The sequence below is a fragment of the Spodoptera frugiperda genome, chromosome 11 (genome assembly GCF_023101765.2).
Source record: "Spodoptera frugiperda isolate SF20-4 chromosome 11, AGI-APGP_CSIRO_Sfru_2.0, whole genome shotgun sequence".
NCBI lineage: Eukaryota > Metazoa > Arthropoda > Insecta > Lepidoptera > Noctuidae > Spodoptera > Spodoptera frugiperda.
Genome location: NC_064222.1, coordinates 4,045,512 through 4,072,167, shown reverse-complemented (window position 1 = coordinate 4,072,167; position 26,656 = coordinate 4,045,512). Strand labels below are relative to the sequence as shown.

General features: G+C 33.9%; 4 protein-coding genes across 4 annotated transcripts in view; 2 read left to right on the top strand and 2 right to left on the bottom strand.

Moving 5' to 3' along the window:
* Window positions 1-26,656, top strand: part of LOC118274520 (rabankyrin-5) — a 45,233-nt gene that overhangs the window by 3,890 nt on the left and 14,687 nt on the right. The gene's annotated exons all lie outside the window — the stretch shown is intronic.
* LOC118274526 (uncharacterized) lies at window positions 1,254-8,444 on the bottom strand. The gene is made up of 3 exons (XM_035592048.2): window positions 8,106-8,444; window positions 5,490-5,639; window positions 1,254-2,879 (listed from the first exon to the last, which is right to left on the bottom strand). Exons 1-3 carry the CDS (start codon window positions 8,149-8,151, stop codon window positions 2,620-2,622), a joined length of 456 nt encoding a protein of 151 aa, XP_035447941.2. The 5' UTR covers window positions 8,152-8,444; the 3' UTR covers window positions 1,254-2,619.
* LOC118274525 (uncharacterized) lies at window positions 12,145-26,389 on the bottom strand. The gene is made up of 5 exons (XM_035592047.2): window positions 26,137-26,389; window positions 21,109-21,280; window positions 14,076-14,249; window positions 13,036-13,192; window positions 12,145-12,561 (listed from the first exon to the last, which is right to left on the bottom strand). The coding sequence occupies exons 2-5, from the start codon at window positions 21,161-21,163 to the stop codon at window positions 12,438-12,440; spliced, it is 510 nt and encodes a 169-aa protein (XP_035447940.1). The 5' UTR covers window positions 21,164-21,280; window positions 26,137-26,389; the 3' UTR covers window positions 12,145-12,437.
* Window positions 14,453-19,853, top strand: LOC118274523 (uncharacterized). Its single transcript, XM_035592044.2, has 2 exons — window positions 14,453-17,698; window positions 17,778-19,853. The coding sequence occupies exons 1-2, from the start codon at window positions 16,437-16,439 to the stop codon at window positions 18,544-18,546; spliced, it is 2,031 nt and encodes a 676-aa protein (XP_035447937.2). The 5' UTR covers window positions 14,453-16,436; the 3' UTR covers window positions 18,547-19,853.

Sequence of the window (26,656 nt, the reverse complement as noted above, 5' to 3'; positions counted from 1 at the left end):
TTAAGTCGATAATATGCTGAACTTTATAGTACTTCGTAGATTTAATGTTAATCAACTTGTCTAAGCCTTATCCTAAACTACCTCCTTCTGTAATTTGTCAACTGTAATACATTTTCAATTCTATCAGAAACTAGTAAGGTCTAAAATTCGTTAAAAATCGGTTTAAAAATACAGATCGGTCTAGGTTGCTTAGAATATTAAAAAATCTTTTGCTTCTTACTTATTAAAATGAAAAATTCGCCTTACTAGTTATATGAATCGGTATCCTATCTCACTACTGGTCTAAGATCTCTTCTCACATCTAAAAGAACATGAATATTACTATATTAGTCAAAGGACATCAACCACTTTGTATGGCGTTTGGGCTTGAACATGAACATGAAAATATTGTACTATTTTTTACTTTATTGAGCGGCTTACAGTACAAAGAAAACGTATAGATAAGAAACTTTGTATCAAATTAATAATTAAACATAATATATGAAAAAACTTCAACACTTTAAAATAAATCGTTTATTTGTGAAACTATTCATTTTCATAATGTTAACAAATTTTTTTATAGAAACTGAGCTGGTGGAGTTACATTTTCATGGCTTGCCCAACTTAAATACCATATCACAGACATGATATGAGCGCAGCAACCACTTACACTTACTTACTTAATGACTTACCACTTGTGGTGCGATCCATTGCAGTATAACTCGCTGCACTTCCACAAGATTAACATTGTGTCTTCTCCTGTGAGTGATTTCAGTTCCACAATTGACACAATATATAGATTCACTAGGCAAAATCGGAAAGTCCAAGTTTACGGGGTCGTAGTCATGTAAAGCGGCTTCGTTGCCAGGGTTAATGTTTGAGCGGGTACTGAGTCCAAGAGTGAGCCGGGGTCATCGGATAGAAAATCACCAGAATCCATTTTGAATAGCACAGTCGTCAAAAATAGCCAAAATCGAAATAATATTTACAATATAATACGAAAAAGAACTGTCACAAAACTGTTGTCATGGCAGTGTCACCAATAATAACAATAATCAATTACAAAACTGTTTTTATTCTTATTTAATATTATTTATATTTACACTCCCGAATAGAAATCAAAATTCATTAAATATTATTATTAAATTATTTGTGAACTTCTTTTTCTCAATACAGCTGTTCAAAACTCTAGCCCATTTTGGTTGATGTCCTTTATAACTTGCTTGTTCTTGTTCAGGTTTCTTCCCCAGAAATTCGGTTTAATAAAACTAAAATTGTATAGGAATGATAATAATTATTCAATTAAAAGATTACATGTAGTTGAGTATCACATAATATAGTATTTAATCAACTGTAAGTACATCAGTGGTAATTTTCAAATAGTCTTTATTTCCTTAACAATAAGAATTACTTTCATTTGTTGCCAATGAAGTACTTATGTTGATAGATCTTAAAGTAAAATATTACAAATTATACTTAATAGTTTACTGGTATTTAGAAATGACTCAAGTATTAAATGCTAAACAGATGTTGCATAGCTTGTGTCTTAGTAGAGTTTCCGTTACTGCCGAACAATAGTCAATAAATAATTACTTTCACTTGTATTAAAATGTTCTACGTGTTTAAAGACAATCAATTAAGATGACAAACAGTATATAATATTTTATGTCCGTGCAAAATAATAAAATTGATATAACTCACTTCCAGTAATTTATGCTATAGCGTTTAAATTCTATAGAATTTAATATTCATCTTCCCTATTTTTATGTGAGGCGGAAACGGGGAAACAAAAAACACATACGAATTTAATAGTAATTTTACATTAATACAAGGAAACATTATAATAATTAAGTAAGGAAGTAAATAAGTAACTATCCAGTCTAACTACCTACCTGAAGAGAGAATCACAGGCTTGCAATCTTTACATAACTTTGACTAGCAATAATGCATATAATAGTATATAATGCACCACTGTCCGTAGGTCTTTGGGATTGTTCATAACATCGTCCGTCAACTTAAAACTATTGGCAGTATATAAAGACCCGTATAGAGGTATTAGGGATCTTATAAATAGCCTTAACTATATAAATTATTACCGTTATTTTATAGCGGTAACAAGCTATGTTCAACTACAAATTATTTATTTCTAAGGAGTTGTGATGTGACTTTAGTCATATCATTATACTTGTATCAACTTAATTTTTATTAATCTAGTTTGCAATTATATAAAATAAAAAAATACGGAAATCGCAGTGTATCTACAAAGTATTGGAATAATATTTCTATTCGGCAAATTACAAAAAAAAGTAACGGCAAATGAAAGCGAAATTTGCACCCTAATGAATAAACAAATATTTTTTGCTTTGAATAGAGTAAAATGTACACATACTTATAAATAATGCCTAAATATATTTTTCATATAAGCTCCTTTTCCCTATTTCTCACAATATACATCGATTCAAAGAAAAATACTAAGCCTAAACTTAACAGGAATTTTATTTTCGTTCGTGAAGCGTGTCTTCAAATGGCCTAGCAGAGATATACATTATTTAGTTAGTCGGTCATCTAAATCTTATACTATTCAGGCAGTGCTAGGTCAGCATTACGTGTTGTCATTATACCTAGATGCAATGTCTTCAACTAACTCAAAACACCTAAAATGATGATAGCAGCAAATGCTAACAAATTCCCTAGTACTTGTTGGCTACCATTGCAGCGGTCTCCTCGACAGTAACAGTACATGGTCTTCGGGGAGCGCTCGGAGTTGCTCGGGTCTTCCGAACAGGTTTCCTCGTACACCTCGTGTATGTCCTGGACCGCTCGCCATTTGCCATTGATCCTCCTCTGCTCCCCATTCGCTGTTTGACTCGCACATCCACGCGTTATACTCTCTGATGTCACTGCAACAAATAGATTTATGAGGAAAATAAGTAGGGAAAGCCATTTGTTTAATTTATTTATTTAATTACGAGTGGTTTCCCTTTTTAGCTGCTGACCAGGATAATGGAAATACTGGCCCACTCTATTTAGGTGTATTGTTTTCACTAATTGTCATCGTTATTGCTTTGTAAATGCCTACATTAAGCAGATACGGGTACACAAGAGGTGACAGATTTGCAACGCGTCTCACATACATTATTAAAACAAATGATGTAATTACGCGCCGCTAAGTATTCCAAACACGATTGTGAAAGTAATGACTCCACAACAATCATTGTATTAAGCGTCCCGTAAAAATTAATGTTGTTGTAATTCTGACTTGCGTGTTTTAGGGATACTTTAGCTATTTGGTACAGAAACATAGTAATATGTAATGTAAAAATTACATATCAGCAGCATTAATTCTTTTTTAAGATAATCGTACCTATCCTTTGTGTTGCGAAAATCATGGCAACATATAAATTAAAATACTCAAAAACAGATATACTCGAAAGTTCCCCTGTTCTCGTTTCACCACACAAGCCTCTTTTCTATAAATGGAAAAAGTCAAGCTGTATAAGACAGTATTGTGTTGACGCGCATAATATTGTTATGCAATGTTGTTATTAACAGTGCCACTTGTGGTAATGTAACACTTGTGTACAACGACCATTGTATTATGCAGCATGCATTTATGGTGCAAATGGTACCATCTGCTCATTTCATAGTACCTGTACCCTCTATGCGCCTTAGAAGCGTGCACTCCATAATACCGCTCTATTTTACAAGAGGAACTGATAAATTCATGACTCAAACACCATTTGTTCAACATTCACTGATTTGTTTGTAATTCCAATTATTCTATCTATTGTTTTACACTTTGTGTTTAGGGAAATACCGATGACATATGGTTCTACTTATTCGTTTAATTAGCACAAATATACTGAATAAAGGCAATCATTTTGATTTTGCTATGAAGCAAGAGTCTGTTTTTTTTTTCTTAGGTATCCATAAACATTAACGTATCCGTAAACTTTGTGGCTAATGTAACCTTATCGAAATGCTAAACCTAGCTTTAAGCGTATGCGCTTATAAGTAGCATACCTACTTCCTCACTTTTAGGAATGCAAAAAAAAGATAATCACAATAACATTAATTTAATATTGTTATTTACAGGAAGTAAATATGAATATTCACAATATTTTCCCCAAAGATAATAGTGGTACCTACTTCCTACCATATCTAAGGATATCGTTCGCAGAACGGTTGGTAATGTTATTTCATGTGGAGAAACGAGTTTTGATACGTTCATTTTGATCTGTGACATTTGAGTGTAGGCAATAAAGCTACGCTTGCGCCACGTACTGGCCACATGACACATATTCCTTGTAAAGGAGCGTTTCGTAAGGAAGCCGCGTTAACGGTACCATATTCACTATTTTATTGACCACCATTTCCTTTAAGCACATGTTTATCGCCTCTTATGAACGATTGAACGATGTATTGACCGTCCGCGTCGTCGGATAAACTACGGCTTTACATAACGCATTCTTTCAAGGAAATGTTAGATAGCAGACTTTACTTTTGTCAAATCTAGATCTACGTCTAAGTAGCAGTGGTTGAGATTCCCGGAAAGGAAATACACAAAAAGATTGTAGTGTCAAGTTCAATAAATAGTGGAAGCACCGTAGCGTGGTTTATAAATGACTGTACTATTCTAGGCAGTAAATTTGCGGTTGGTAATGTATGAGTTTTTTAATGGTTAAGGCGCGTATCGTTCAACCGCGATGAAGGTGTCGGTCAGGGGTCATTGCCACTAAGTCTCACGGGCAGCTGGTGTCTAGTCAGTCTAGCTCTATAAATATACTTACCTCAGCGAATTAACATTCGCGACTATAACCATAAACACTTATAATCCAAGTGCCTTCACCACACAAGTGATTTTCAAGTCCCTTACATAGAACTTAACATTTCTATTCAATTTACTATAATAATATCTTGTAACGGAATTCAATTCTATTGGAGATGTTAATTAAATGTACTTGTCATGTATAACACATGGTTGAATCAAATATGCCAAGCTTTCAACAGGGTCTGGAATGTGATTAAGACGCGTCTGTCTTTGAAGTATTAAGTGTGGTCAATTTACAAATGTCGATATGACATGATTCACAACTTGAAATAGAAACTACGAAAATAATCCTAGTCGGTTCTTGTGGCGCTTGTACTTGTACTGAAATATTTATTGTTTTGGGCCTGCTGCGTGTGGTAACGTTTATAAATGAAATATTAGTTATTCGTAGTTGCCTAGTTGGTCTTGAAAATATTTGTTAGATCTAATTTTGAACTGTGAAACAGACTCATCATCATTCGTATGTACGAAGTTCTAAAACTTTTTTAGACTCAAATCCATTCATAAAATATGGATCCACCTACTTTTGGTAACTTCAGAACAGACCGATTAGATATCTTTACCGCCCATTTTATTATCAGTTCCTATATAAACTCGACTTTCCAAACATGACTCCATTTGTTCATCTCAAACTTGTCTTCTTCATTGCGAATGTGTCTCTAATATCAGGTGTACTTACATCCCTGGCTGAACTCCAGCGTGGTGACCTTTTTGAAGCACATGGTAGAGTGTTCACACTCCGTCAAGTATTTGCTACTGTAGTCGAACTGCAGGCACGGGAGCGACGCCTGTTCTGGATTGCAGGTGTAGCACTGTAAACTCCACGACACTGGAAAACAAAGATAATACCTGCTTTAATGCAATCGATGCTAAAAAGTGAATGTAGTTAGGGAGTAGACCAATTCCAAAACAACACGAAAACAGAGTCATATTTAAGTCTTCGACTGCCAATAGAAAACTGTTGAAAGCAAATCCTCCGCTAACGTCGGTCAACGGTGACCCCCGTGGCGTTTAAAGTGTTAACTAACTCACTCTAGATTCCAGAACTTGAGATGTATTGTAAATCTAAAGTAACATTATATTTTTTTCTCTAAAGAGAATTTTCACCCCGAGCAGTAACCACACAAAAGTTCCGTTAGCTATTAACAACTTTAATAGTGTTAAATTAAACCTAATGACTGCGGTTTCCTAATTCTCGTGGGATCAGGAACTGTGGTTTGAAATTTTATCGTATGATGAATATATTTTTAAATCGTCAATGAATTAATGGTAGGACATGCAATGCAAACAATATTATTTTACTAATTAAATAGGTACATTGATGTTGACGTCACAGTATTTTGTATAATTACTGACTAATTGGACAAAAAACAATTTATACTTCGGACATATTCCTTCAAGGAAAACAGGTGTGTTGTTATCATTATATTTATTTTGTTCTTTACCTCTTCAACAACAACTGCAAGGTGACATTGTGTTGACCTTCGATGCTATGCATGTTGTGCTCAATTTTTGTAATAGTGTAACTGTGGATTATGTGAATTATCTTTATCTTGAATACGATGTCAAATAGATAAGGAATATTTGGAGTAGAATAATCATTTTCATACAATTTTTCACTGCAGTATCATCCGCGTAACTTCCATTGCTAAACACCTACCCATCGTAGTCAATAGTCTGAGTTAAATTTATCTTTTTATCCTCTTCGAGATTGTACCTGTTAACTTCAAAAATAATTTTGCAAATGATAATTTGTCACTCTTTTCAACTACATTTTTGTTAAGATTTCTATGGCCGTACACAGTCAGGCCGAGTCGCTAGCTATATAATGTTTTCATGCACGAGGATGTGGTGACACAAATATCTAGAGTATTTACGTCTAAGTTCGTCATATCCAACTCTCACAATAGTCACAATACCGGAATACTTACAAATCTTCACGCGAAACTAAGAAGTCCAGCTCTTAATTAACGAACATCGTCTTAAACAATTAAAAAGCAATTTAAAGATATATTTTTATTACTCTGTCTGTACGTATTGTTATCGGCATTATCTTGTTCATTCAGCTCGTTAAACAACTAGATTGGCTAATGTGTGTTACACCTCACAGTTGTAAACGGCATAATACGATTTACATTAAAAGATGGTCGTGGTCTCTAGAGTCGTGATAAAGGATTACCATGTGCTGTCGAATATGTACATCAACAGAGAATGTTGTTTGCACTTGACCTACTCTACTATTTCTATTGGCGGTGCATGTCGAACTTCATTTGTGATGACCTTTTATATTTTCCTCTTGTTTGATAAAATTAATTAAATGCCTTTATTATCAATGGTTAATTAGAAACCAGTTGCATGTTGGCATATTTTCATAATTGATTTAGGTATTTTTTCCTTGTTCGGTCTGTTTTGTTGCATTAAATAAATTAATTTGTTATATATTTTAAAATAACCAATTAACCGTATTAACACTATTATCGTTTACGGTAAACACGCTATTTTATGTTGTCTCTACCATTAAATTAAACATCAACTCGATGTCATTGACCTCTGAACCCCTAAGCCACCCAGTCATTAATTTAAGATCCCTTATAAAGACCGTGCATAAAACGTCATGTTAAGGAACACAAAGAGTAATTCAGAATCTTACTGTTGAGTAAAAGGAGACATCTTTCCTTATTGAAATGAAGTATTGGATTCCGTTTGATTCAGCCTTCATTACGCCTACCGCGATGTGACAAACTGAACCATATGGGAATGGATAATGAGGTTCGATGCCCACACGATATTAATTTACTGATAAACATGCCCGCCTAGTATTTTATTACCTATTGTTTTTACTTTACATGTCAGGAATATAATTAACAAATATTTTTTATCAATGTTTTCGTACTTGTACAAAGTTTTATTGAACTTTTCAAGGTTTTATTCAGCTTATATCGACGTACGATAGATAAACCTACCGAATAAAAATAAAATATATTAAAATTCTTATATGTTAATTATATGTATCTTTTTACGTTTTGCGTTTTTAAAGTATTGCAACAAATTCAGGGTTAGGCACAATGAGTGCTGTGACAAAATTTTCTTAAATAGCAGAAAAGAACATATAAAAACAGTTTGTTTTGAAATTGGCTGAATATATAACACTGGATGGATATATTACTACAATAACAACGTTAAATAACTCGACAATTTCATTGAAAATGATAAGATTATAAATAAATAAAAAAACAGCCTTGCTCGAAAAATAAATTTCGTATCAAAGTTTAAACAAATAAACACTTTCACTTACATTTCCAAAACATTGTAAATGTTAATAACGACGCGGTCAAATCCATGTTTATTAATATAGCACCACTTAGAATTACGACTAAAACTACGGACTGTTAATTTTTAATTACATTTATGTTATGTATTTACAATGTTGCGATTGCGGCGCATGTGGCCGGCAGGGCTTTACACTGAACTGAAATTGGCACCTCCGTACTCAACTTCATGATTCACAGGAAGGAAGCCCAGTGGCAAAACGGGGCATGTCCAAATACTAACAAATAACACTCTTATATTCACGGTACTAACGCTGATTCATGCGATCGATTCTGGCGCCGGCGCGACACTGACCAACATTTGGCTGTTGGCTGCTCCACTCCGTGTCGGTTCATTCCGTTTGTCGTCTTTGTCCCCGGATTCCGGTGTTTAGTTTTTATTTTTGATCTTCATTTTGCGAAAAATTATTCAACACACGATCCCAAGCTATTATTAAACACTAAAAATAATTAATGGGTCTCTACATTCTTTGACGTTGTTTTTACAGATGGACAAAGTGTTGACAGAGATTTTTAGCATCTCGATAACCACATCAACCACTAAAAGGTGTTTGTTTGTCTAATAAATTAATATACATAGATACTCTGAGTATGTGGTACAGAAGTAATGGGCTAGTTTGTCTACTATTCGGTCGGCAACAATAGCTTTGTTTTCAGTGATTTATTTAGTTGAGGGTAATTGTGACATTGACGTGAACGTATAATTAACGCGATGAGAGATTTATCCTCAATTACATTAATTTTCATAAACAAATACTTAGCTTTTTCTTTTGTCCTTTGAGTTCTTAACGAAAGAGATATTATGTAATCGACGAACGGAATGAAATATTTTCACTACGTTTTACAAATTAAGAAAATACCGTTGCATACAAAAGCGTGTGCTATGAACTACACACCGATGTTTGTTATTCTTTGCTAAAAATGTATATTCAGCCTGCTTTCTGTATTTTTAGGTAGATAAATATCTAATGATTTGTTTAGATCCGCTGAGTGGTTAATTTCTGTTACGTACGCAGGTGCGTACCTTTCTTTCAGTATAGGTACGTATTTTGCAGAAGCCACTTGTTATGTCTAGTGGAAATTTGGTATATATCGTGCATATATTATATTATTATATGTACGTATATGAAATATGAATTTTATGACTTACCACATTTTGCTTTCCGCCCAGTTGTGAAACAGTTTACGTTGATATACTTGGCTCGCAACATCCTTTGTTATTGGCGATAAAAATTATATATTTTATTATGTTAGCAATTTGTATAAGAATAACTGATGTCAATGTATTTACTTACAGGTTTTATCTTAGTTATAATAAGTACTTGACAACTAAGAACTTTGAGTAAAAACAAAATGTTCTTCCATAAATAAGAAGTTAGTTCTATCTGATGTTGACTTGCATTAGGTTTACTTACCAGATTTTCTTTTGACGATAAATTTTTAAGACTATCGTATAAGTAGTGAAATAAATAAATACAGTAAGAATTATCACCATTATGCTGCGCATCAAAATATCGTGACTCGACTACTAGAGCAGTTTTCGAGGTTATCATGAATAATGTTCCCATTTAGGTCGACGATAGTACGGACACGCGACAGTTAGCAACATTTACATCTATTGATTGTATTAGGATCGAGACGTGGGTGTGTCTCGTGCCGTGTTCCTCACTATTTGCCACACCAGTCTAGTCTAGACTGAATTTTATATTTAGTTCGTGGGAAGACTATAATCCACTTAATGGATATTATGAACTATGTCCTAGGTTGAGTTCATAGCCAACTGGCGCCAATTTTTCTGTGCAGTTGGGTACCCAGGTCCACTGATGATTTAAGTTACTTTATATCTTCTTAAGTAAACTTTATATCTCCAACTCCATCAAATTTTGCCATAGTGAGAGGCCCACACTGTAGGAATTTCCGGCTGCCAAATAAATTCACATTAGTTAGTAAATATTTGTAATATAGGAAGGCAATATGCGGTTAGGAATTGTGTTATCTGGCGACAATTCAGCGAGAGAACCATGTGCATATCGATGTGCGACTTCATTCCATGTACCTATTTATCATGTTCCAGCAAAATTTTTTTATCTCAATTATACTGATACGTATGTGTGTTTTGTTGCTTGCCAAAGAGGTGCACCAAAACGGAGGCCAGTGTTAATAACACATTGCATTCCAGCCACTGGCGTCATCAATGTTTTTATGTTATCTGTTATCACAGGCTATTTTTGTGTAAACGCCAGCATTATTCATTCATGCAACACATACCTACCTTATTGTCTCTTTTGTTGGAAATGTGATTCATTGCATACAAAGTTTTTTTTTGGTATCACATTAATTCAATATTTATTCCATTTATGCGACATACTTCATAAATCATAATAATATAATTTAAGGTGGCATTTAAAATATTGTGATAGATAATGAAATCAACATTAAATGATATTTAAATTAATTTTATACAAAGAATATAAACTTAGAATTTGATGATAAATCATTTATTTATTTTAAAGTATTCAAAGCTCCTTCAGACTATATCTGAGCAACAAAATGTCTACTTACATATCTTAAATACTATGTATATTACACCAGTTTATATCACAGCATTCGATTATATCTGTACAAGGAATGCTACATATTTCTTCGTTGTGCACTTTAAAGTTACATACAGTCATATTTACAATACAAGCTTGATTAATTTATAATTGATTTATTACTCTACAACTTTAATACCTATATGTAATTTGTAAAGAGTGCAAGTAAATAAATATTAGATAACTACCTGTCCGATAAATATATCTAATCTATCCTTCATAAGACCTTAAGTTCATCTTCATGATTGATCTCCAGCTACAGAATTTTCGGGGTTATCTACCAATGTCACTACGGGGGCGACCACTGTTGTATGAACTTGATTTGACTATCGGCGCTATAGTAGTTCGTTTTGTCAATAATCTATAAATGAAGAACATTCTCATAATGACGACCATTTTCGCTAGTGGCGCCAACTAGTGAGCAACAAAATAAACTTAACTTAAAAAACGATCTGATTTTATTTAAAACTTAATTAATATTATCTTATTGATTTAACCGTCTTGGCGATCTACTGATCTATTTAGTTAGACAGTTATCTAGAAGAGCATAGATCCGGAAAAAAATATCAGTTACAATATAGTTTTGGTAACGTGATGGGCTATTACACTATTAACCAACATGGCACTATGCACTAATAACATAACTAAAGAAAATTAGGTGTGCTTGTTATACATATTATTATAACAGCCATATTTAACCTGATGGACAATAACAGATGTTATGATCATCGTATTAAGTATTATCCTGTTATTCCTTGTTTAGAATTGTTGTATAGCTTGATAACTATACATAGGCGAACAAGGTTAATTATTACCTTTGCCGCAAATATCTTGTGCGCGTCCATTTCAATAACAAGTTATTTTTACTAATGTTGTTTATAAAGTAGAAATACAAAGAAGGTATAATGATTGTGTATATATTCTAATTCTTTTTGTTATTCACAAATTGATCTCCGTATTATTGATTGGATAAAAAACTGTTAACAGTATTTCATAGTATTTATCATTTGCTAGGTACATTATTTAATTCCGTAACTTTAATTTGCATATTCAGAAACCGTTAGTCATCTAATTGCAGTGTATCTATGTAAAATATATTTTTATGGTTTTCTATAATATTTAATGCAACACGTGCCAAAAACTAAAACAGCACGTTAGATTTTTTTAAAGTAGATTCGTATATTCATGAAAGTTAAGAAGATTAAAGCTGTCTTCAGAGGTCAATTGACATCGTTAGCATTTCTTACTTTTCAAATAAAATATCTAATTTATCAGCACTAGACGTTGCTCAACATGTCCGCGCAAACATCCTACTCATATACTTCTTTGACATTTTACACGAAACAAATATTCTATGTACACTATGTACAGTAATTAAAGTCATTTATTAGGTAAGTAAATAAAAATAATATTACAATATTATATTAATTATATTAATGTCTTAAATTATAAATCACTATACCCTTCTATTTATCACAAAGTATTGCGAGTAGTTGTGGCGTGGAGTAGTTTTGGGTCTTCCAACATTTTTCGATGAGATACCTCTCATGTGAACACCATATTTTTCTTCGCACTGCATTGTTTCACAGCTGATGAGTTTCCATCTTCAGTCTCATCTATCGGCAGTTGCGTGCCTACTACTCAATTGCGTAACAACATTTCGTAACAATTAACATAATTAAGGCCTACACGTTCCTACGACAACTACCTAAGGCTGTTGATGTATTTCATGAGGTTAAACACTACTATAACGCCCATGATGTCCGTGTAGCCTTCATGGCTGGAACTCGGAGAGGCATTACAAAGGTTGTTGCGGCAATAGCAGTATCTGCAAATAAATAATAGTTTATTAACATAAATCTGTGATAGAGTGGGAGGTGCGGCCGTTTATGGACACTATGACATCATTTCTGATCATCTTCGTGCAATTTTAATGTACGTCTATTGAATTTAAATTTAAATTGGCGTAAGAAGACAATACTCAATTTCTGTAAAGCATTGCTAAAGAATATAATTCAATGAAATAATGCATTTTAATTCTAAGAGAATAGACGGAAAGTGGCAAATAATGGCATTACGTTATTACTGCACATATAGTCGATCAAGTTATTGCTGTTGGCTTGAATTTCTTTTAGTTTAAGTATGTTCGTAACACCAGTTAACTTTCCATCTATTACTGTTCTTCGTGTTTTCTATTTCGAGTCAGTAAAACTCTTTGAAAGAAAAATAATCTGTCTTCGAACCACAAGACAAATTCAGGAATGAACTGTTAATTTGTCAACTGTGATAGTGGATGTGTTACCTTGTAGGTGTACTTCTCTGTCCTTTATCTTCTTCGTTGATACAGCCTTCCTTGTAAGGTTCCAATATCTCCATCTTCGGCGACCACTTGCCATTCTTGTAGTCCTGGTACTCGTGCTTCTGTGGCGCGCAGTCACGGAGGACACCGTTTATCCTCACTGAAAAATATTATAATTGCATTTAATTAAAACTCATTTTATCATAAATACGTTTTATACCTACATAAAATTGTTCAGGAAGAAATTGACATCAGACATCAGCCGATAATTTACTTGCAGCTGAACAAATTGTCGATAACTTGTGTTGAATAATGCTGTGGACACAGACTCTTCATGTAATACTGGATCCATTGTGTACTCGTAATAACTACCAACGGAACTGGTTACTTCAGTATTGCTATTGATGTGATACTTATTACGAAGTTTTTCGCAATTTCTTTGTCCGTAATCGGTCTATTTAAGTCAAATGCTTTAAAAAGTAATTAAAACACACGACACGTCTGCTGTCATGGTCTGTGGCTTTTTAATCGTTCACGCCATTTTATTATGATTTGCACTGATTACTGGTTAGTTTAACTCCTAAAAACCTTGGAAGTGAAACTTTTATACTTAAAATATTACATAAGTTGCATAAGTTAAGTTGCATTATTATAATTTATTTTGATTTTTTAATAATTTTGTCCGTTGTAATTCATTCATGTAGAGGTGTTGTTTTTGCTGGTAAGCGAATTGACTCCTTCTCATTGCCTTGGACCGTTTGTCGCCAAGCACAATCATATTTGGCCACCTTGACCGCATGGCATTCTTTGTCATCAATTGAATTGAACCCTCGCCGTGCGTTGATAGAGGATCGCTAATGGTGTATGCACGTACGTTAGTCATTCGAGTTCTCATGACTTCGGCGTTATCTTCAATGTCTTTAGATTCTATTATTTACTTTACTTAATTGCCCAATTCTCCATGCTTATCAAAATGTCAATATTTTGTACTTCTATTAACAAAGTGTAATTTGTATAATACATACTACGGTTTTAATACATACCTCCATTTTGTATATCCAGGTGGAATTCCTGCTTCATGCACATGGTAGAGTAGGGGCATTCCACTATGAACTTGTCAGAGTGGTCGAAGTGTACGCAGAGTCTCTTCGTAGTGTTGTAGTACTGCCCCGGCGGAGGGTTGATGAGGCACTGGTAGCACTGTAACGATGATACTCCTGGAATCAACAACGATGCAACATCATTAACAATGGCCATGAAAGTAAAATGTGATGACTACCAATAACGTCTCAGTATTTTGAGTTCCACTGCTACAATTTTTTATGTCTTTGACACTACGACAGACAGTCCCTAAAGAATACCTTTGTAAGTGACCTTTACACATCGCGTGTCCACTAAGTACCTATATCCTGTTTTGTCAAGAAATAAACTGGTACTATACTCGTGACACACGCAGCTCCCACTAATACTAGTTCTTATGTATAGAATAGCTCTGTGAAGCCAGTCATTTATTTTTTCCTCGTTTTCTTCACACCTACCAAGTAATCGGTGTTTTATATAGAGTCGTAGTCATAGATCCTTGCAAATATGCTGCAGTTATTTGCAGTGGACATTGTTTACTGAAATGTTTATTTAATATATCGTCAAGGTTTACCCGCCTACTGCAGTCTGCAATTACGGATGGTCGCCTGGCTTATTGCCTGGCATTACAAAGCGTTTTTTAACACTTAATATGTTGTATCATCAACGTAGTGACTAGTTCATTCGGTACTATTCGATTGGTGATTTTTTTCAGCATTCAATATTGACCGGTCATTTGTATTCACCGTCACTAACGACGTTGACCATTACAGTCAACAGTGTTTGACGTTTTGTTATGAGGATAAACTCGCGTAAAGTATCAGATTTGTTTGTCGCAAACATCGTTTAAGTGCTCACGTTATTGACGTTAATTGTATGATTTGTTTGCAGAGTCGATAACTTAATTATTGTACAGAGATTGCCCAAAACCCTGATATTCTTCATGAAAGGAAACATTACAAATAGTCGCTAATTTGAAGTCGCTACTAAACAAGTGTTTAGAAAACATCGATAGATATCGCAATAATGTGCTAAACAAGCTTGGCACAGTGTGCACATTGTGTCGCCTGCTTAGGAATGCACTTATGCAGGGCATTCGGCAAATATGTTGCGTCACTGCGGGTGGTTCGCGCCCGTTCTAGAGGTCGTGACTCATCTTCATACGTTTCTCGCGATACATTTACTTATCCACCAATACTTCCATTAGTACAAGTCTATACTTAAATTCATCGGAACTCTATCCAGTATTAATTTTTCCTTAACCTAATACCGACTTCCAGTAGTTATTTTTTACTCGATCAAAGTGCTTTTATGTGTTTTTTAATAAATAATAAGCTAGTTTTTCGTCAAATCAATGAAGCTATTTTTTATTCTAGATTCTCATAAACCATTGCAATATTTATTCATACAGACAAATGACGAAATAATTACAGCAACTTAATTAAGTTAATATTGCAACGTGTCTCAATCAGGTTGGTAAATAATAGCAAGAGTTCAGACACTTGTTGGTCGGAACATGCTAGTCACGACGTTAATACTGATCTGCTCAGGTCATTGACACCAACACATGCATGGATTCGGAAATTACGCCTGAAATTATAGCTTGTTAGAATTCGCATCAAACTACACGTTGTCATTGAGCTCAAGCTATAGACGCGTGTCCATAATTAGGTACTTCAAACATAAAAATTGGTATATATTTAGATGTTTTTGATTTAAATATTGTACATGTACATGTCATTATGTTTGTAATTTGTACTTAGAATGAGTCACAGTTTTGTTGTGTCAACTCCCACGCAGGTTCGCATTACGCATGCGCCGACGGTGAACGCTCATTCTTGGAATCGAACCTTGCTTGGATTGGCCCGTGGCCGTCAACTGTCTAACGACTTTTTGCGTTTTCAAAATCTTAGTCGATGTTTCCATAATGTTATTGCTTGTCATTATCTTATCATAACATTGTTTTTAGTCCTTTTAGAAATAAAATACATACATTATAAAATCTTTCTAACTGTAATTCCAAAATAGGTATGCATTAACCAGTTTCGAGGCAATGAACTGCTGACTTGTTATAATAATTTATATATAATTTGAAACAGACAAACATTCATTAAGTGTGATCTTATATTATGTAAATTCAGGTAACAACATAAAGGCTACATCGGTTTTGCATATTCGATAACGAGGCTTTACTTATCATTATTTGTATAAATATGAAAACTCACTGAAAAATTAATGATAAAAGTTTAGCTATGATGTAAGTACTAAATAAAGAAATGTATTTGCTAGATTGATAGTTGATCTAGTAGGCTTAACATTTCATTATGGTCGCAACGATTAGATCAACGTTAATTTTTATTTTTATAGTTATTGTAGCTTGTCATAGTGTAAGTGTGGACTATTACTTAGGAAATAAAGAAAATGACGAAGATTATAAGACGCATGTTATTTACGACAAACATAATCATTCAAACTCATTACGTGGTAATAAAGACTCTAACATTTCTTTAGAAAACACAGACACTACATCAGAGATTGAAGACAGTAAAGAAGATGCTGAAGAATATGATGAACTCACCGACATAGAAGAGCAAATGTCACAAAAATCTCTTAAAATAAAAACTTCTACAGACCAAAATGTTTTGGACTCCGATTCGGAACAGATCGAAATCGGTCACGATCCTGCTGTATTGCGACTAGGGAATGACTATGAATCAGGATATGAGACTAAAATTAATAAGACTATAAAAGACATTTTTGAAGAATATGAATACCAAGGTGCTAGTGAACAATTAGGAACAGGACTTCCAGTATTACGTGATGATCAAGATAAAACCACTGAAAACCATTCAAATTCTGAGTCGAGTACTATTTTAATCAAAAATGCCTCTGAAGTAGAGAGTGATACAGAAAAACTTCCAATTGACTTTTATAACTTAATACCAGCGGTAAGTGCGTTAAATGACACAGATTCAAATTTTAGTACCTTCAATATTCCTGAAAACGTTTGGTACGTTCCTGAAAATTGCCCCTGTTGGGAATTACCTATATTGTACGCTGAACCTGGGCAAAGTATGTCATCTACAGATGTTTTTCTTATGTATCAAGGGACTTTAAAGAACGTTGAAGAGAAGGTAGAAAACCATAGTCATACAAACAAACCACTGTATGTGCCTGTGTCTCAAACTATGAATAAGTGGTGTGCTGTGGGTCCTTGTTATGGCGACCACACGCTCTGTCTCTTTCCGGAAAGAATTAATTCCAAGTTATGCAGAAATGATTATATAGTTTCTACTCCTACAATGATTGAGCAGATAGGGTTAGTAAATACTGTAAATTCAATGAGAAATCGTGTCGCTAATGGAGAAACAGCACAATACAAACATTTACCAAAAGCAGCTGATATGAATCAGATAATATACGATCTCGATTTAGAAAGTATGGCGGAGAATTGGCTTCATCAGTGCTTGCCAGGTCCTGCTGCATGCTCTGCTCTCGATGAAAAATATGTAACGCAGCTGGAATGCACTAAACACGCAAGACACTGTTGTTTTGACTCATTTAAATCCGAGATGGCATCAAAGTGGTAATTTTTTTTCATAATTGTAATAATTTTACGCAACGCAAGAAACGGTGAATTAATCATTTAAAAATATTTTTTACAGCATACCTCAATACGAATGTTACTTAGACGCTATTATTGGTTGCATTCATCTGTGGTTCTCAAAAGCTGGTAGCGCTCTTACAACGACAGACGTAAAATGTGGCCATATAACATCAGCCACATATCATACAGCCCAGTTGCTGTGGGCAGAAACCAATAAAATAGGCTGTGCATATGGAAAAAAAACAGATGGTGATGTACGAGTCGTATGTAATTTTGCTCCTGGTGCTCCATTCTTTATAGACACGAAATATTACTGTGGTTTCATTGCTCAACCTAGAATTAAAGAAGACTTTGCAAAAGAAAATATAAATTTAACTTCTCCAAATTTTTTGGCAGCGCTCGGTATATCATTAAGTCCGGTGGTCAAGTGTTTCTATAAGAGACAGGAATACACTAGTCATCTAAGTAATTACTCAATAAGGTTTTCTGATATCGACATCCTTGGTAAGATTTATAAGAGAAAATGGATTCGTTCGAAATATAACGAAACCGTAAACGACACTATTGGTTTAGTTGCTCGGCTGGTGACAAAATACTCATTTGGTGTAGATGATAGCTCGCAATGCGACTCGAATGTAGCTATCTACGAGAGCGGGAAGCCTGGCTCAAAGTGCGTCGAGCGAGGCAGGCGCTTCCACGCTTTGTGTTATGATTTCCGCGATCCTACTCCCGGGTACAGGCTAGTGGCTGTCGTGGCGCCAATAGCATTATTTTCTCTTATTCTGTATGACCTATTTAGTGGTGTAGTGCGTCAAACCAACTATTAACATGACATCATTGCGAAGCCCACTTTTTTATCTATAATTTCATAAATAAATAATTTATCTCAAAACTTTCTTATTATTGTTAACAAATTCTGAGTCGTAAGAATCTGCACATTACCATGTACATACTAAGTGATATTGTAGTAGTTAGATAAAAATGTTCTTAATAAGTCGTTATAAATTCATGTCGTGTAGGAAATACTCCGTTTAAATGTAAATTAAACTGTTTCTCTCGATGACTCATTGTACTTTATTATAAACCTTTGCTCTACAATATAATGTTATTTTCATAGTATCATGTCATATGGTATCCTCCTGTGGGGAAATGCTGCTGACATTCAGTCTGTCTTTGTGCTGCAGAAAAGAGCCATTCGATCAATTTATAATCTTAGTCCGAGGCACTCTCTTAGGGAACTATTTAAAGAAATTAATATATTGACTGTTCCTTCTCAATACATTTATGAAAATGTAGTGTATGCTCACAAAAACATTAATTTATTCAAAAAGTATTGTGATATACATAATATAAACACTAGAAGTAAAAACAAATATATTGTTCCCACTACTAGACTTAAGAAAATAAGTGGTTCGTTCAGATGTCAATGCATACGCTTTTACAATAAAATTCCCAGCGATATTCAAAGTTTGAGCCTGAATAAATTTAAAAATATTATAGAAGAAAAACTGTATAGTAAAGCTTTTTATAAAATTAAAGACTACTTAGATGATAGTCAGGCTTGGGAGTGAGCCGCTATAATGTCCACACAGGTCATGTTGACATGTTTGTAACACAAGTTACATTTTTATACAATTTGACATGATATACATTAATATCATTAGATATTTTTTTGTTTTCACATATTATTTTTAAAATTGTTAGTTTGAGGACCGTGCGAGAGTTTGCCTAGTCATTTCACTTTTAGTTAATTATATTCTGACAGTGTGAGCATTTGTGTGGCCTACCCAAATGTTCTTTTGGTAGGTATTGTTCGTCGGATCATTCAGCAACAGCCGTCAGCTGAGCTCATTGTAAACTGACACATGCGTGCTGCCATCTGAACAGGTCCGCTCAAACTGCTGTGGTTCTTTCCTCAAAAGACCACTACAGAATAAACTTGCACGGTTCTCCGACATCTTTAATTGATTTTGTCTGGACTTTAAAAGAGACTATGACCTCTGAGTTTGTTTCGGCATTTCTTCTCAGAGTAGTCGGATAGGAAATGCCGGCCTCATCTAGCTATTTGAAATATTGACGTGTAAAAGTGTTATTTTATAATCTATTTACAGAAATAAATATCATTTATCATTTATTTATCATTTATCATTTAATACATAGGGATTTTGTTAAGAGGAGTCAATTCGGATATTTTACTTAATTTCAGTGTGAAATATTATATTTTTGTACTAGGAATTGACTAGTTTGTATTTTTAAATATGTTTTTGTCTTTGATTGTTGCATTTACAGCTGATTCGTTTGATTAAACAATATACAACCCTTACCTATCAGAACATTCTTGTAGTTCAATGACGTGTTGTTCATGCCAAGCAGTCTGATACGTTTATACATCAATTGAACTGCAGTTCAAGAACCAATTGTCGATATTACTGCTCTTATCAGTACATATTGATTTAGAATCAAATGTCACCTCTAAAAGTGGAAAGTCGTAGTGCGAAAACAAGAAATAAATATGATAATACATAATATGATAAGTACTACGAATATAATGTGTGGACCCAGTGGTGTGCACAGGTTTTTGAGACAGGGCACCCAACATACTCATGTACCTACTATATTCAAACGTGAATGTTTTGTGGCTAGACGATGACTGACATAAAGATGCACAATAGACCATCATATGCATATTTGAAAGCAGTTCGTTAATGTGTAGATATATAATTTATTTACAGTTGTCCAAATAAATTGCAAGAGAAGTTCTGGTGTTGATTAAAATTCCGTAACCTCGGACTTATAAGATTCACTGGAGCATTTCACTTATCGCGTAACTATACAGCAGTGAACTCACGCATATCCGTGAATATCCGAATATTTCTTTTTATTTCCTGTATATTGCGTACCCAGAAAATATTGTGTAGAACTTGTGAATAGCATTCGGAACCTATAGAGTTAGGCAGCAGAGATTTCGCTTAGTGTGTCTAAATAGAAATATTTGTATAATAAAAACTACCGTTCGAGAAAATGTTAACGGTATTACAAAGATAATCTTGTTAATCAATCAAAAATATGAAATCAGGACCACTTACTTAAGAATAATAAATAATATGATAAAATGATGTAACCTTCAAAAACACCAAATTACATACAACTCAATCATTTACCAATGAACCCATTCCGATAAACACTTGACCGTTTAATTGATTCAATAGACCCAGATAAATGCGTAATAGATTACTCTACAACATGAGACATTCATTTGAATAGTTGGGATACAACGAGGTTACTATAATTATTGCGTTAATGAAATTCTATCAGAAGATTTCGTTGCATAACTTTTCATATCGCTTATGTAAAACATGTAATACATAGAAGATTAATATGTTACAAACCTGTTGTTATCAAGGACAGGATAGTGTATACCACGGCTAACATGCAATACTCCATACTCGTACTTTTCGCAGCTCTACTGAAGCGGTTTATCTTCAAATCGCACGTGCATCCGAACTCGTGATTCTGCTTCTGTGTTCCTTCTTGACTTTACCCGTGCTCCCATTAAAAGATCTGAAAACAGTAAATGTTTTTTTAAATAGTTTGTTTAACAAATACAATGATTAGTTTAAATCTAAATTATCATTTTTGCTTTGCATTTCTCAATATATCGTGATCTTTAACATCATATCGATTACTCCGAAACGAATTTATTAATGTAGCAATTGTAATGATGAAATACTGGAGTAGTACCTATATTTTAATTCTAACAGCCAGATTAAGTATCTGACAGCACGTTTAGTAGGTACTGTTACTGTTACAGTGAATTGGCGCACTTGTGTTATGTTCAAGGTCCTGACACGCTTGCTTAAGGCCTTTCCCCAGTCTGGCTTTCAACCAAAAACTTAGGTACAACAATTATGTAAGCTCAACATAATAATATTTGCTTGTCATATTCCTACATTATACTCAATCTTGTTTGTACACGCAAAGAAAATCGTTTTCCGCGCTGCATTTTTCAGATTTGCTCAACAAATTATAGCAAGTTGACTGAAACATAGGAATTTAATTTATTAAAATATGTGTCGTAGATTTTTCTTACTTGATTGATTGCTTTCTTAGTTGATTGATTGAAGATTGTATGCTTTTTGTTAAATTGTTGAAAATTAGACTTACAGCTGTTTATGTCGCATATAATAAAATACGTTGCAGAAACTAAGATCCCTATATTTAATTATCTGTACTTAGCCATACACTGTAATGATACGTGAACTTACATAATTAGAGTAGTACAGTTAGGTACATAAACGAGTTCACTTGGTGGTAAAGAAACTCGGTACAAAAGAGCAAAGAGTTACAACACGCGGCCGACTATTGCGTGTGGGCACTGGCTCAGTATTGAACCATGAAATAGATTATTTGAACATTTGTCTCAGCATTGCAGAATGCTTAACATAAATTGTCCAACGAGTTTTTGTTGCTTTTATTCTGCTGACAATGGTGTTTGAAACGATTGTGTTCCATCTTGTGGAACATCGTGATGATCACAAATACATGATGATGTTAAAAATAAGAGAGGATAAAATGTTGCCAACTTCTTATTTTTATCCGATCGGTATTAGGAGGTAAACCTTTTTCAACAAATCCAGTATCTGCATCGGTTTACGGTCGACGTTTCTAGTAAATACTTAATTCAACGGTGTTGCAGAAGTTAATAGGTACCTAGATCGACAAGTTGATACAAATTATGTTAATATTATTTGCCTACCGTACTTTCCGTACTAAAATTAAGTGGACATTTTGTCGACATAAATAAAATCATGGCAAGCACTTTTCATTTTACAAGGTGACCAAGAATGTCAAGTGGTTGTCTCGTATGCCTGCCACTCAATGAAGTTTAAAATTATTGTGACTCGTGACAGTTTGGTATTTCAGACCAGTTTTCATAACATTTTGGTCTTAAATGGATGAGTAGAGTACAGACAAATACTACAAGCAATAAGCAATTTATTTATACGAATCATCGATCCTATTTTTATATTTATTTATCTTGCTATCAATAAAATAGCTTGTTTAATTAATAATAATGCCGTTACTTATATACTTATCTTTTTTTGAAAATATTCACTCTCCGTAAATTATTTTGGTGTTTGACTGTACTTTTAAATCAGCAAAGTGGAGCAAGGTCGATAAAATTGATCAAAAAATCTTAATTATATTAATGAAACACTTTACACGTAATATCTGTTACAGCTTAAAGGTTTTAAATATAATTTTGGCAACAGTATTTTTGTAGGCTTTATTGTTTTTTAAACCAGTTTGGACAACGTAACTTTCAACACTACACCGCGGCACTGGTGTGGCTGTTACATCATTTATTTTATTATAGCAGGTTAAGGACGTTAAAATGTGTTCCAATTCATGAATTCAACATTTTTCCGTTTAATTTTCCTTAGTTAACCATTATATTTACGCTTCGAAATTCCAACAATATGTACTTTTGCATTGACGATGAATAATAACAATTGAAACAAATGAACTTGTTCCAGTACACCGAAACACGTGAAAAATCACTACATTTTAACATAATTTAGGTACGCTAATTATTGAATGCGTATCGTGATTCCTTGAATACGGAGTGTTATTTGTTTGAATGTGCTAACTAAATAAGTTGCACAACAAATTCCACATACTTGTTAAGTTATATTTGGCAGGTTCGAGTTCAATCGTATGAATAAATAGTGTTGAAACAAAATTGGCATATATGCACATTTTGCAGAATCACGTAGTCTACAAATATCGAATAACGATGAAAATGTTTGTGCAGAAGGTCAGAATGTTAAGCAATTGATTCCATTGTACCGATGCGATGCATAGAATTGTTGACAATCGTTATTGTTGAGCTAGCTACCTTGAACTGACATAATGAGTCCTGGCATTATCTTAGTGACATAAGAAAATAAACACACGAAAAGCATGCATACGAAAAATAATTTACCAAATTGTTATCAAAGTATTAAATCCTATATTGTGATTATCAATTTATAAAGTCTCTTGATAGACTGGACACACCACATGAGTACCCACCTAAGCGCGGACCTGATCAAAGTTGTGTAACTTAATATTTATGCAAATCCAACGAATGAGGTAAATCAATTAATATACTCATTGCATTGCATTGCATACAAATTAAATATATTTCACATATTACGTGCTTTAATCTCCGTGATCAAGCGCCAAGTATGAACAAGCAGCTTACTTCAACCGATTACTACATTAAAATATATCAAATATATTTCAGATTGCAACTTCTTATTGTCATGTATATGAATCATGTCATACAAAATTCTCCATATCATCATATAAAATGCAGTGCGCCCTTCCTCAAACTTAGTCAATAACTAATGATGACGACATTTAGATTTTTATTGTTATTGGAAAATTAGAAGAAAATTGCGTGGCAGCAGAAAAGCCAGTAGTGGTCAGTGATTGGAAACAACTTAGATAGGTACATTTATAGACAGAACGCAATTAGGGTTAAAGTTCCTGAGTGCTGTTATGTTAATAACACGGCTATTATTAGATGCAAATATGTAACACGTGTAGTAATTATCCAGAATACATTAAGTACCCTGTAAGAATGTGTTCTAGTATTGCTTCATGAGCCGTCGCGTCGGCGTCGTTCGTATTGTCAAGTTCAGCCGTATTGTATTGGATAATACAGAACAATAATATATTTATTATAGTATGCATTAGTGTTACATCAATGTTGACTTAAAAGGAAATTCCTACTTCTATGTCCCGCCCATATGATACCAAGGTCCCGCCTCACTATTTCCCCAGGAAACGATCCAGACTGATTGTAGCAAATATCGTAACAGAAGTGCTAAGTCATTCGTTTTGATACCAATCGAAGGTTTTTCTAATTATACTGCATGTATGAGCAATTTAACCGTCGCGGTCTTAAAAGTGAGGTCGTATATTACAAATCTATCGCCAAAAATTCTGTTTAAAATTTTTGATAACGCAATAACAATCTTGCTTATCGAATCACTCGTCGTACACGTTTTGGAGGGACGCAAACTGGAAATCAAAGTTATTTGCATAATACTGGCAGACTCAAGAATAACTTAAGCTGACGATGTTTTGATTATTCCGATTAGGCACGGCCAACGACAGTGTCAAGGACTACACAAACAGAATAGGTTATGGAAAAAATATTTAGCAAATATTACATCACCACTTATTGTAATTATACAGCCGTTCTAAATTACGACAACACACCCAGACGAATTTGTGTTAATGGCAACATAAGATGTATCGATAATAACTGATATGTACAAATTATTATTTTTATATTAAGAAATAGAAAGACTAGGATATTGTAGCTAAACAGTTATAATCCATACAAGGGCACAACACAGCTACGTTTGATTGTAATCATAAACATTAAACGTGTCCCTACTTCATTCGCTTTAATACTTCAAGTTTCTCAGATTCAGACGTGAAACGATGTTGAATCACAAAGAAACTCGTTTGTTAAGTAATATTGTTTTAAGCAAACGACACTGGAATAACAATAACATTACACACCGGGAGACATATCGACACATTTTGACAAGGTTGTTTACAAATTGAATGTGGACGTAAATTAATTAATTCAGGTCTTAGAACTTGTTAACAATGAACCTATTCGAACAAGTACTAATTGAATATGTAATGTGTAAGTTCATGGAAATCCAGTTCAATATCGCTCAATGATGACGTTTGTTTACAAAATTAATAGAATTCAATAAAGGTGCATAGCATGCAGTAAATAATTACATTTATACGTATACAACTACTTGTATCAATTAAAAGCATTATCATGTCTGATTCGTATTTTATAATAAGTCCCAAGGTAGCAATACCAATGAATGACATTGTAATCGTACATAATACTAGTAACTATCAAACACATACATAATAGTCCGGTAAGATTTATGTAAGGCAATCCCTGACCTTCTGTGCGTACTCTCTATATGATCATTATTTACGTTTTCAATTACAAGTTTTGCAACACTTGGCATTGACTTTAATTCTTCAATGAAATCATTGTCAGTTTAATGTTCTAGCTGTGTACACTTTTCTCTCAAGGTTACATTCTGAAATTGTATTGTATTCATATCCATTCAGTTATTTGGTGAAAATACAGCACAGCTATAACTGGTGATTGTAGCAAATTGTAACAAATTGCAGTGTGTATTTGTAAACACGCTGAAGTTAACAAAGCACTCTATAATACGCCGAAAATCATTTGCACGGACTAATATCCTAATTTTAGATTTTGTTACGAGTTTTCATCTTAACAAACCGGCTTGGACCGCAGTGGAAGGCTGTTCAAAAATTAAAAAATAAATTATTTTGCATTATGTTCACTCAATACTTACTGTTCACTGTGTACACCTTTACATGAATTTAACACAGAGCAGTTTTTGCTACATAACAAAAAACATTAATATTTCACACAAGTTTTCACAGCCTAGATTTCGTAATTAAACACGTGTGCTCGTTATGTTCCGAGCTTGATTAAATATCTGCACGTGTGCCCCCGTGCAGAGTCGACGGCTGACTGACCAGCCAATGCCAAGACAATAGTTCAGACATTTCTCGCGCAAGGACTTGTGTCATAGAACGCAGCGTAGGGCGCTGACTGCGCAGACGCACGACTAATCAGATCCAAGCTTGTCGCGTGGTCGCGTCCGCGCCTGCTCTTGTTAAGCAAGAGCTACGGAAACTTAAGTATCTCGAAACGTGCTCACTGTATTGTTAAACAATCATTGCATACTAAATTATCTAAACATATTTTTTCTCTTTATCACAAATTGAATCGAGATGCGTCATAGTCAACTGGGAAATTATACTACTTAGGCATCCACTCGCTTATCTTCTATTATTATAAATTCTTAA